We start from the raw sequence: 13,449 nt of genomic DNA on the forward strand, positions 1-13,449 counted from the left end.
TGCCTGACACACAGGCTGAACTTCCTTGTATGGAGTTTGGGGAGCTGACTAATGCTCTCTGTGGTGGGTACCTGCTAATCCCTGTACCAACCACCTGGTGTTCAGAAACAAGGTGGCTGTCCTCTAGGAGCTCACTAGTTACAGGACCCAGAAGAGCTAGGGACAGAAAAAAAAAAAACAAAAACAAAAAACCAAGTAGAGAATGTGTTAACGATTTATTATTTTTACATGTATAGTGTAGGCTAATCAATGATGTTATGTTGTTGAAACTGTCTGGTTTCTTGGCCTTTTGTGTTTTATGGGTTCGTGTTGTTGTTATACAAGTAGGTAAAACAGGTTTGGGTATGTATTTATTTATTTATTGCCTTGGCCAATACTGAGAAGTGAACATTTTATGAGTCCTAGTTTCATGAGTGACACATACTAGTCCTCTGGAACCTCAGACCCTTTGGGTTTTCTTCTTTTAAGTTCTAAGCATCCCACTGCAATATCTACAGGGTGGAAGAGAAGGAAAGCACACTGTCCCCAGTCCAGGCTGACTGTGGTCAGAGTTAAAACCCAGCTCTGCCAAGTCTGGAGCAGCAGCAGCAGCAGCAGCAGGTGCGCCTTTCTCCCCACCACACACTCCTAGCTTTGAAACAAACAAAAAACCAGAAACCTGTATGAGTATACTTTTTGGAACCTGTATTGACTATTTTTGATTGTTCAGAGACAACAGCTATCTTGGATGTGCCATCCCAGGACAGTGTTTTTGTAATAATCCTTCATTAACTTCTCCTCTGTCTATTGGCAACTATTTTAACTCTTATTTTTAGAAGGTAGATTTGAAGGTCAGAGCGGTATATTTGTGACTGAATTCTAAAAGTGCTTTGCAGGAAGCCACCTACAGAAGGGTGCTGAATCACTGTGAACTGGGAATGCATTCAAGTCCATCCATCCTTAACTGCTAACTAAAAGTGAAAGCAATCTTTCCAAGATGGCAAGGGATCTGGGTGAAATCTGGGTGAACGGGGCCCCCAACCACAGCAGCAAAGGTGGCGGCTGGGACTCCAAACTCTTCACGCTGTCTGTCGCCTTCCTCACACGATGGACTTTGCTTTCTAACATGTCAGTGATGCTCATCCCTCACGTCATTCTCCCATGGATGTCCATGTGGTCCTCACTCTGCAATGCTGCTGGTCGTTAACTGACTTCGAACAAGTAATTTGAGTTTTCTAAGCCCCACGCTCCTTTCCTCTAACCAGGAGACCTGGGTACTGACTTCAGCGTGTAACTGAAGTCATGTAACCTGTAAAAGGCATATCAGGTGTTGAGAAGTTCCTTAGTATGAGGGTTGATCTTCATTGTCAACTTAATTTGATTTAGAATCATAATAGAAACATCTGGGTTTGTCTATGAGGATGTTTCTAGAAAGGTTTAACCCAAGTTGAAAGGCCCACCTTGATTCCTTGGAGTAAGGTCTTGGATTGACTAAAAAGTAGAAAACAGACTGAGCACCAGCACTGAGACTGAGCACCAGCACTGAGACTGAGCACCAGCACTGAGACTGAGCACCAGCACTGAGACTGAGCACCAGCACTGAGACTGAGCACCAGCACTGAGACTGAGCACCAGCACTGAGACATCATTCTCTGCTTCTTGACTGTGGCTGCAGTTTGAGCAGCTGCCTCATGTTCCTGCCGCCACGCCTTCCCCACCACCAAGTGCTGTACCTCCAACAGTGAGCCTGGAGAGACCCTTCCTTCCTGAAGCGGATCCTTCAGGTGTTCAATCACAGCAATAAGAAAAGGAACCAGCAACTCGGCGGCAATGTTAGGTTTTTTGTTTTTTTGTTTTTTGTTTTTTTGAGACAGGGTTTCTCTGTGTAGCTTTGCTCCTTTCCTGGATCTCACTCTGTAGCCCAGGCTGGCCTTGAACTCACAGAAATCCACCTGCCTCTGCCTCCCGAGTGCTGATATTAAAGGCGTGCGCCACCACCGCTGTGAAGGCAATGTTAGTTTTATTCTACCATTGGAGATCAGTTTCATGTTAGATTAGTAGAGGTCATCGGAGGAGTGCAATGTAAGTGTATCGTAAAGAAAGGGAAGGCAAGTCCAAACTGGGCATTTATTTATCAAAGTAAACTTAACTTTATTTAGCAAAAATCAACAAGTATATATTCATATCTGGTCTCTCTTCAAAATGTATTCTTTTTTTTTTTTAAACAGACGTGCAAGTTGATTTTGCATGCCAAATATCTTGCTTTTTTGCTCTCCTTGGAATATTTCCCCCCTAAAACAAAGGTGCCAGTATTGTCCAAAACCTGTTTATTTTTTGCCTTCCAGAATTACTAACATTGACATTTATGGGGGGAAAGAAAAGCTGCAAGGCTCGTTCTTTAGCTTTCGTGTTTGGCTCAGTACTATAATTAAAATCTTACATTTGCTTTGAAGATAAACATTTTGAGAGAAATGTAATACATCTTGTTTCTGCTGCGCAAAGGAGCCACTATATCAAAGCGTTTAACTGGGGCTGTTGACTTCCTGCTGGTAGACCATTACTTCCAGTCTATTTATTAGCTTCTTCCTGTAGCCCAGGACATGCGGTTTTCCTTCCACCTAGTGAAGGTTCAGGAAAACAGCCGTTTCTCCTCTCTTGCCTTCAGCGTTGTTCAAGGCAGGGCATGCTCAAAAGTCACAAGATCGGAATTTGCCTTGATTATATTTACTTTTGAAACTTAAATTGTTCTCTAGTGCAGTATTTACTCGTTTATTTAAAAGCAGAATTCGTTTAAAGCTATGATAAAAACCAGACTTCAGAGGCATTTGAAACAATGCCTGAACCATATCTAGAAGAAAATAATTATCTTTGACCTATTCTTTTGCATTTGAAGTAAAATAATTTTAGGTAAAACAAAGAGAATGAAAATTTTAAAAAAGAAGAAGAAAAGAATTTTAGGTATTAGCTATTCACCAGAAAAAAATACTTTAAAGGTTTGTTTATTTTACTCACATATTTTAATAGATTGTAAACAAGAACAGGGTACTTTTGACAGTAGCCTATGAAGAATACTTTTTGTAACATATCTTTTAATATAGAATAATATGAAGAGAGTATTTTAAATGTGACTGTCAGGTTTCCTATAAGCCTATTTTCCAGAAAAGTTTTATTTGAAAGCATCCTGATTTCAAAAGAAATCTACAGCCATGGAGTTGAGTTGAGTGAATGTGAGATATAGGGTAAAGTCATTGCATTTTCTACCATCAGATGCACACAATGCTGCATGGACAAAAGCAACTGGGGGGACACCTAGCTCAGACCCCAGGCAGGATGCCGGTGCATAGAAAGTGTGCTGGTCAGGTCAGAGGTGAAAAATGATGCGGTCCCCAAGTCAACAAGATGTAAGCAACATCAACACATCATGCCATTTCACAGAATTCTGATGAGATCAGTTAGAAACTGAACTGTGATAGCCACATATTTTGGAGAAAAATTCCCAAGCCAGGCGGATGTGGATGGGGATGAAGACATAGGCAGTGTATACTACCATAGCAACAATGGTCAGTAAGATGGTATTGAACATAGATTGTTCCCAGGGCTCCAGGACAGCACAGCAGCTGATGATTTGGTATTGATAGTAGAGCCAGGCAACATACTCCTTCACACTCTTGAAATCCATGGTTTTCCTCAAGCTGTGAGAAGTCTTCCTGTTAAAGGAAATAACACCACCGAAGAAAAATAAAATAAGAAACAGAACATACAATCTTCTGGGAATACACAGTAAATGCCTACTATTAATATTCCCAAAGCCTTAAATTTTGGTTGTTTTCAGGCAAAGGGTGTCCATGTCACTAGTCATAATATAAACCTTGGGTGTTATCCTGTAATAGGTTTCCTGGGGCTTTAAAAATATTGTATGTATAGATACTCTTCAACTTATAATGGAAATACATCCCCAAAAGCACAGTAGAAGTTCAAATATTCTAAAGAAAACAAAAACAAAAACAAACCACACTTAGCCTCATGGACATCAGGACTTAGCCATGCTGTACATGGTAGAGTACCATTTATTTGCCTTTGTGATCCCAAGGCTGACTGGAAGCTGTGGCTCATTGCTGTTGCCCAGCATCACCAGATTATTGCATGATATAGTAAAGGCCAGGAAAGGATCAAAATTCAAACTAGGAAGCATGGTGTTTTCTAGTGGTCATGTACCACAATTAACACTGAAATATCACATTGGGACTTCAGTCAGTTGCAGACTGTAGATACATTACTGCATGTTTTAATGGTAGGGTAGAGAGCCTCAGAAGCCCTCAAATGGACTGATCTAGATGTCTCTGTATCTTCATTCCCTACCAATCCTGTTGTATACAGTTTTGACGTAACATGTCCAGACTTTGATCACAAATATATGTTGAGTCTCATGAGACCTTTGAGTGAATCACTGGGGATGTGGGTAGTTTGGGGGAACCTCCAAGACAAATGAGAAGCCCAGATCTGCCTCTTAGCCTTCCCATTCTTTCCGCCATGTAAGGAAATGGTCTTCAAGGCATGTGCCATTTTGGATGTGGAGACAGACCCTCAAAAGCCACCAATCTGATAGCACCTTCATCTTGGATTTCTCAACAACAGAACTGTGAAAATTTTTTAATTTATGTTAGCTAGTCTTCAGTACTTTATTATAACAGTCAGAATGGACCAAGGGATACTCCTGCCAAAATCTAACATCCATTCATGATAAAAGTCCTGATGAGACAAGGGGTACATGAGATGGATCTCAACATAGTAAAGGCAATCTACAGGTAGCCTGTAGTCAACATCACCCTAAATATTGTATTTCCAAAGTATCCCCACTAAAATCAAGAACAAAACAGGATGTCCATTCTTTCCTTTCCTGTTCAACATAGTACTTGAACTCTTTTTTTTTTTTTTTAAGCTGAGGATTGAACCCAGGGCCTTATGCTTGCTAGGCAAGCGCTCTACCACTGAGCTAAATCCCCAACCCCTAGTACTTGAACTCTTAGCTAGAGCAATAAGACAAGTGAAGGAGAATAAGGAGATATAGATAGGAAAGGAAGAAGTCAACATAGCTTTGTCTGCAGATGATACGACTGTATGCCTAAAAGACCCCAATGACTACCAGAAAACGGCTACTGCTGATAAACACACTCAGCGGAGCAGCAGGAGAGGAAATGGCCTCAAAGGTCAATGGTCTTCATACCTATGCCAAAATCACCAACAAAGAACGAGGGAAAACAGTATGAGTCACAGTGACGTCAACAACAATGGCAACCTACAATTCACATTGTGTGTGAGAGAGGATAAATTTCGCATGTATACGAAAACCTTGTGCAAAGGGAATCCTGAGACAATGAAAAAAGAAAATGAAGAAGATACAGAGATTTTCCCACGTGCCTAGCTTGGCAGGGTTAACACTGTAAAATGTTATCTGCCTTCCTACCAATTTACAAGTTCAGTATTTTCCATATCAAAACTCTAGCACAGTTCCCCACAGAAATTGAAAACAGTAATCATAAATTTCATACAGAAATACAAAAGACCTGGGATATGCAAAACAATCCACAGCAACAACGAAATTGCTGGAGGCACCAATACCCTAGATTCCAAATTATACTGCAGAGCTACAGTAATAAAAACAGCATGGTACTGACATTCAAAGCATGAAAATAAAGTAAAAATGTAATTCTTCAAGAACTCATAAGATATTAAAGAAAAAGAACCTCAATGCCATTCAGGAGAGGAGCCTACATAATCAACTCACCTTGTTTTCCAGGCAGCCTCTGCTGTTTCTGTGGAGCTAGCTGGCTTGTGAGCTTCCAGGAGTCTCCTATCTGCATCCCCCATATTGCCATAGAAGTGTTGAGATTCTAGATGCCACAATCGCATCTGGCTCTACAGGGATCAACCTGAGGTCATCGGGCTTGTGGAGCAAGCCCTTTTATCCACTCACCCGTCCCTAACTGAACCTTTTAGGACTGCTACACTGGAGATTAGGTTTGACAAGGGGTTTAGAAGGGATGGAAGCCTGCAAACCACAGCACAGTGACAATTTCAATGGGCAAGATTATCCCAGAAACCAAATTTCCCAGGAATGGAAACAATGCAAGTGATGAGGATCAGTACTTGAGGTCTGACCATCCTGCTAAACAACTTAACTTAAAACATCTTATTCATAACTGTCTACAGTTGCTTCCCTGTAATCACTTAGAGTGTGAGGTAGGGCCAGGTAACTGGTGGAGGGGCCTGGGGTCTATTTATTAGGTATCTAGTGCCAGGTGGTACTGGACAAAGGTGATGTCTTTACGGCCAAGACGGACACATTTGTTCTCCTTAAGGAGCATAGACTAGTTGGAAAGACAGATCTTAAACAGGACAAATGGATACACGATTATCAACTATGTTACGTGCCCTGAAGGGGAAATTTAGTGTTCAAGGAGCTTTTGTAAACCTGATCCAGTCTGAACACAGTCTAAGGAAAAGATAAGATGAGGGATGATTAAAGCCCACATAGATTGAAAGGGAAATGGAGGAGGAGAATGGGGAGGTAGGGAGAGGACTAGTGGAAAGGCGAGAGGTGGGAGGGAGCTTGGGAGGAGGTCAAGGGTCCAGGAAGGAGAACGGTGTAAAACCAAAGCAGCTAGAGCTATGCCTTATACCAGCATGAGGCCAGGAGTTCGAGAATGGAGTTGGATAGGCTAATTCATTCATTTATTCATTCTTCCTTCCTTCCTTCCTTCCTTCCTTCCTTCCTTCCTTCCTTCCTTCCTTCCTTTCTTTCTTTCTTTCTTTCTTTCTTTCTTTCTTTCTTTCTTTCTTTCTTGATGAGGTTTCTCTGTGTAGCCTCTTCCTCTCAAGTGCTGGGATTAAAGGCATGCATTACCACCACCTGGCACTAATTATTTTTCTTTAACCTGTGATTCCAAGGGTCCTAGGGGTTATTGACTGGAGGGAGGTTGTAGTGTTAGGGAAGAGGGAATAAACTCATAGGGTACAGTACCAAGGTGAAATGGATTTGCACACCACTCATTTTGGGAGCTCTATTCCTCTGCTCTTCCCATGGCTATTGCTTGTTCAGGATCCACTATGTATTGAAGATTTATAAAAATTTGCAATACTCTTTTCAGTTTTATTGATGAGATAATACTGCATTGAGGAATATCATTGACTTTGCTTCTCATTATTGTGTGTTTTCTTTAATGCACTAATTAATCTCCTGGCTGATATTTTCTACTTTAAAATTAACTTCTTGCTTGGGCAGCCCTAGCAGACAAGTATGGCAGCCTTTTGAGAAACCCAGAGGCACCTGGCTAAGCTGTGGAAACTGTGGGAGAATAGGTATCCATTATTTAAAGTTGCTGAAAGTCAACCACTAGTCAAAGACATAACAGATAAAAAGGCTAGGAGCACATGTTCCATCAAAGACAGGCACTTTGGCCATAAATGCCACAATGCTTTGGAAGGGGACATTTTAAATACACTTGCATACTAAGAACAAAATGTTAAGATGTGTTGACTGTTTTCACATCTCATTTTTCAGCCCTCTAAATCACCAGTTTGGACCCTTGAAAAGTGCTTTTATATATTTACTTATTTTCGTGTATGTGCATGTGGAGGCCAGAAGGTGTCTAATGCCCTGAAGTTAGAGTTATAGGTAGTTGTGAGTTGTTTGATATGGGTGCTGAGAATGGAACCTGGGTCCTCCTCAAGAGCAGCAAATGCTCTTAACCACCTCGTCATCTCTCCAGCCCCGGGCAAATGTGTTTTTATTATCTGTCTTTTTAATTTCATAAGGTCTAACAGCTAGCTCACAGAAGGCATTGATTCTTTGATTCTTCTTTTCATTTATTGATGAGAAGAAAAATTTAAGGTTGTTTGTTCCCCACTTCCTGTTATGAGAAGGTGAGAAGAGAGAGCTAGTTATTATTGGAAAGCCATCTGATACAATCTTTTGTGGAATATGCACTACTTTTAGGTTCAAGATTTACTTAGGTAATTTATTTCTCCTTTCTTGTGAGACCATTTTGTATCTTCTATGAGACAATATGTACAATTAGAAAAAAAAACACATCACCACTGTAGACAAAGTGATGAGGCATATGGGTTGGAGAGTTCTTAATTCATTGAACCAATTCATTGTGAGTACAATTATGTAGCTTCTGAATAGCAATGGCCTCAGAAGGACACTCCCTCCCAAAAGGCATTGCAGGCCAGAAGGAGAAGCTCTTTTGGACAATGTAGCAGTCATTCAGTTCATGAGGGACTGGGAATGAGCACTAGATGGAGGCTGGAGCCATGTGGAAAAAGTACCAAGAAGGATGCTGGAACAGATGCTGAACTTTGGAAAAAACATGACAGAAATACAGTGAAACTAGGAAACTAGTTATCTGTAGTCACCTAGAACTAGATGATAGCCGCCCCCTCTGGTGTGTGTGTGTGTGTGTGTGTGTGTGTGTGTGTGTGTGTGTGTGTGTGTTGTGATGGCCAGAGGCTGATGTTGGGTAGCTTTTTCAAGTTGTTCTCCATGTTATTTTTTGAGACAGGATCTCTCACCAAACCTGGAGCTCATTGATTTGGTGAGGGTGGCTGGCCAGTGAGCTCCAGAGATCTGCTTACCTCTGCTTGCTCAGCCTGGGGGTTGTAGTTGTGTGTTTCCATGCCTAGCTTCCATATGGAGACAAGGGATCTGAACTCCAGTCCTTATGCTCATGTGGCGTGTACTTGGCTGACTATGCCATCTCCCAAGCCCCTTGGGTAAATGTCTTCAATCTTTAAATGTTTACAATAAAATACAAAATTAATATAGTCACTTCTTTAAATACCAAATGCCATATCCTAGAGATAATGAATAAAGGACTTGGGATGTTCACTTTATTCAAGCCTGCTATGAGTCTCCTTGTTTCTAGTTATATACTTTTAAAATGATGGCTGCTCATAAGTGGAAAAAGGGAGAGTTCTTTGTTTTTATTTTTTAAAAAATGTTTCTCCTAAACTTGACTTTTAAATCCACTTATATCTATAGGCCGTGTATTGCCAAGTGGACCTGTATAGCCGGACTGTGGCCTGTCTTCTAGGGTACCCAGAGGCCACTCTACCACTGTGCGATGCTGCCTGCAACAAACTGGATGTTAGGGCAGTGTCAGGAGGTTAAGAGCTCTGGGAGGTGATGAGGTCATGAATTCAGAGCCCAGGGAATGGTGCCCTTATAAGAGAGACCTCAGAGACTTCCTTGTTCCTTCTGCTATGTTGAAGACATAGTAGGATGATTGCCACTGTGAACCTGGACGTGACTCTCATGACTCTGTGTCTAATGGAGACTCAGCCTTGGACTACCCAGCCTTGAGACCTGAGAGGAAGGAAAACCCCAGTCCACAGCCTGAGCCAAGACATGCTCTCAAGTGAAGGGTAGGACAAAGCTTCTTTAAAACCCTGTATTTCTATGATTATGCTTCTCAAGAGGCCTTGGTGAAGCAAGGCAGCCGAGGTTCCCTGTAAGAAGGGAGCTTGGGATGAAGGTCAGGACTACTACCTGAAGGAATAGAAGCTCACAGGAAAAGCATTCTCTGAGCCACTATTTTAAATACATGATAAGGTCTCCTTTGTGGAGGACCACTGTAGTAGTGTATGCTAACATGCCCACTGCCCAGAAAAGACAAGGGGACCCTGTGAAGTTACCTGGCCTCAGCACCACTCCATTTCCCCAGACCCCATTCACCTCTCACATAAGAAATTTCCCTGGCAGTCTGCAGTTCAGATTCTTGTCTGGCAACCAAAGGTTTCAATGTACTTTTCTTACAAGTCTTGCTGGGAATTGGTAAAATCTAAGGTTCTTATTTGTAATGTGCACCTTGGAATGGTTGAAAACCCCAACATGGTGCTTTGCCAGGTTAAGGAGGTTTGTGTGAGATTTGGGAAGCAGGGGGAAACATTACATCCTAACCTGAATCTAGTGAATGAAAAGGGTCACCAGGACAGTGGAAAAGTATCAGTGGCTTAGATGTCTCCAAGAGGCTATTGTGTAATTGAATGGAGCATGAGTTGTCATTTTCTATTTCTCAATGCCATGGCTTTTGAGCCCGCAGGCGAAGATTGCACACTAGATTTATGGGCAGTGGGAAAGGGATAAAAGTTTCTTCTCCCAAACAAAGGGAGAAGACCGACACCTGTGACCCACATCAGTCAAGGATGGGACTTCATTGTGGCTTAAGTAGATAAGAAAGTGAGTAAGTGACTACATGTGGCAATCATAAAAAGGCATGTCCTGACGTGAGCCTGTGCATTTGAGTCAGGAAGAGGATGCTGTGAGAGGGGCAGCTAGGAGTGGCTGGGCTCGCTGAGGAGATCTGTATTGTTGTTTTTAATTCTGGAGAATGGGAGTAGTAGGGAGTTAGGCAAGGGCAACCGAAGATAATTCCCAGGTGGTTTGGGACTGTGACATTCGCGAAACAGGACATCGAAATGAACATCGAAAGGCCCCTTGAATAAGGAATTTCCTTTTCTAAAACTTAACTGTCCTCTTAGTTAAAAGCTAATGTGTTTTGAACTCCATTCCCTCTTTGAACCTCAGAATCAAGGACTGAAAGGTCCAATGGGCCCCAGTTGATTCTGACTAACTCCTTCCTGACTCATTTTGGAAATCTATAGGAGCCATTCAGTGTGCGTGTGTGTGTGTGTGTGTGTGTGTGTGTGTGTGTGTGTGTGTATGCATGTGTGTGCACTCAGGTGTGTCTGTGTGCTCAAGTGTGTTTGAGTACACACATGCTCCATATTCAGAACCTGAGATCTGAGGAGTGTTAAAAGCATCTGGCCTGTGGCAGAGAAAAAGATGCTGTATTTAAGTCAACCGAGCCTGTGTTCAGTAGCTTCCTTTCAAAGGGCCCAGCGTGACTCGCTCAAGCATAAGCCTTCCTTTAAGTGACTCATTTTCTAGACGAATTAGGAGTGCAATGCTTTCCTTCCAAATGGCACACTACCGAAAGGAGAGGTCGGGGAGCGAGTGATTCACAGTGGGTACGATGACTGGTCAAACTCAACACCAGCAGAAGCTAATGGCGACAGTGGGTGTCTGTGACACAATGCCGAGACAATGGTGCTTCATCTCTGTAGTCATCTTCTCAATGACTCATAAGTCAGACAATTGAACAAAACATTAGGCAAACTCTACTACATGGGGGCACGCTGCAAGAGACACAACTAGTTTTCCTCAAACCTCTTAAAATTGACAAAAAACAAAAACAACAACAAAAAAAAACCAAGCGAAGTGTACAAAATGGTCACAGCCAAGAGCTTACTGTGACATGATGACTAATTGTGATGTGATACCCCAGATAGACTTCTGGGTCAGAAAGGGAACAGTAGGTATAAGAATGAAGAAAATATGAATAAAGTAAGGATTTTTCTCAATGGTATACCAATATTGTTCCATTAATTACAATGAATATGTCATACCTATGTGAGATTTTAGTAAGGTAAACAAGACAAAAGGTTCATGGGACCTCTGTACTGCCTTCTTGGTTTCTATGCAAATCAAAAATCTTGTTACAAAAAGTATAAAGTCCATTTAAAAATTTCCAAGGAAGCCGGGCAGTGGTGGCACCTGCATTTAATCCCAGCACTCGGGAGGCAGAGCCAGGCGGATCTCTGTGAGTTCGAGGCCAGCCTGGTCTACAGTGAGTTCTAGGAAAGGCGCAAAGCTACACAGAGAAACCCTGTCTCGAAAAACAAAAAACAAACAAACAACAACAATAAAAATTCCAAGGAAAAATAATAATCAGTGAACTGCTTAAAAAGTTGTGTATTTATTCTATGTGTATGAATGTTTTGCCTGCATGCCTGTCTATGCTCCATATGTGTGCTGTGCCCAAGGAAGTCAGGAGAGGCCATCAAATCCCCTGAGACTGGAGTTGCAGACAGTTGTGATTCCCATGTTGGAGCTGGTAATTGAACCCAGGTCCTCTGGGAGAGCAGCAGGTGTTCTAGACCACTGAGCCATCTCTCTAGCCACCAGTTTATCTTCTTGTTGCTATGGGTTCCCTTGTGAGATACTCTTGCTGTGCCACCCAGGCTGTCCTCAAACCTGTGGTGCTCAAGTCTGAGTTCCGGGTTACAGGTGAATGATACCGTGCCTACACAATTGGGTAACCCTCTGGGTGACTTTGCTTATACTGTTCTTCCTTTCTGGAAAACTGTTCAAAGTAATTCTTTCATCATAGATAAAAACGGTTACTCTAAAAAGTGATGTAACTAAAAATGAGGATATAAAAACAATATTGTTCTATGAAGTGCTGGCATTCCTAAGAACAATAGAGAAATTGAACAGTTTACATTGTGGTCCAGGGTAGTCAGAAACACATATGAAAGAATAAACCATCCCTAGATAAAGTAGGGACCAACCTCTTGGCTCCATGAATGCTAAACAAGTGAGTCATACCTTCAGTTCCACCGAATAGATTTCTTAACAAAACAAGGAAAAAAAAAACAAAACCAACAATAACAACAAACCCTTAACTCCTGTGCTAACTTGTTTCTTTTTAATTATTAATTTTTAAAATTTTACTTGCGGCTAGGTCTCATGTAACACAGGCTGGCCTTCAACTAATTTATGTAGCCAAAGATGACCTTGAACTCTTGATCTCTTACCACTATTTCCCCAAGTGGGATTACAGGTGTGTACAATCATGTTCAGTTTATATTGTACTGAGAATAGATGCCAGGGCACTCTACGAACTGGGCTGCTTCCCCAACAGTGCCCTGCCACCCCATTTCAGATGTTCCTATGTTGTCAGCAGGCCAGCCACTAGTCCTACACGGACATTTGAACTCTTGGCTTCCAGTCGTCACATACAGAGGTGGCTGCCGTATTGAACAGGGTGGATGTAGAGAATATTGATCAGCAAGGGTGTAGATCATTCTGTCATTGCATGCGAGTCTCACAGACAGTGCTGTGGAAGCTCCAGATACTTTTCTTAGATGACTCCGACAGCTTACCAACGTGTCCTTTTTCTGCTTTATATTTTTCATTCTGTTTCTAATATTAACTTCGAAAACTTACAGACTCTGTTTGAAACCCTCCAGTGAGTGGCTCTTCCTTTCCTGAGAAATAAAAGACTCATTCACACTCCTGCATGGCTTGATTGCTCCACTTCTCTGGAGTCATCTCTGAATTCTCATGGTAAGAGACACTGACTTCAAAGTATTAATATTTCAAGCTGTATTCTTTTGTTTCCCATTCTTTGATGCCTCGTCTCTGCCAGACAAAATCCAATTTGCTTTCATGACCTAGTTCCTTTAGCCTTCTTTGTATTGAACAGTCTCATAAGAACCTTCTCTTTCAAGGAACACACATTGCTTTCTTCTATATGTTAGCCACTGCACTAATGTTTTAGCACTCTCTCACTATAATTAGTCACATGCAATCTGTTTTCTCAGTAGGTTAGTTTGTTTGTTTCC

At 41.8% G+C, this 13,449-nt stretch overlaps 1 protein-coding gene across 1 annotated transcript in view; it reads right to left on the reverse strand.

Moving 5' to 3' along the window:
* Positions 1-2,941: 2,941 nt before the first annotated feature.
* Sptssb (serine palmitoyltransferase small subunit B) overlaps positions 2,942-13,449 on the reverse strand; it is a 30,457-nt gene continuing 19,949 nt past the window's right edge. The window contains exon 3 of the mRNA XM_036191533.1: positions 2,942-3,686. Within this exon, the coding sequence (XP_036047426.1) occupies positions 3,428-3,658 (231 nt within the window). The 5' untranslated portion in view covers positions 3,659-3,686 and the 3' untranslated portion in view covers positions 2,942-3,427. The remainder of the gene's footprint in view (positions 3,687-13,449) is intronic.

This window comes from Onychomys torridus, chromosome 6, assembly GCF_903995425.1.
Source record: "Onychomys torridus chromosome 6, mOncTor1.1, whole genome shotgun sequence".
Classification (NCBI taxonomy): Eukaryota; Metazoa; Chordata; class Mammalia; order Rodentia; family Cricetidae; genus Onychomys; species Onychomys torridus.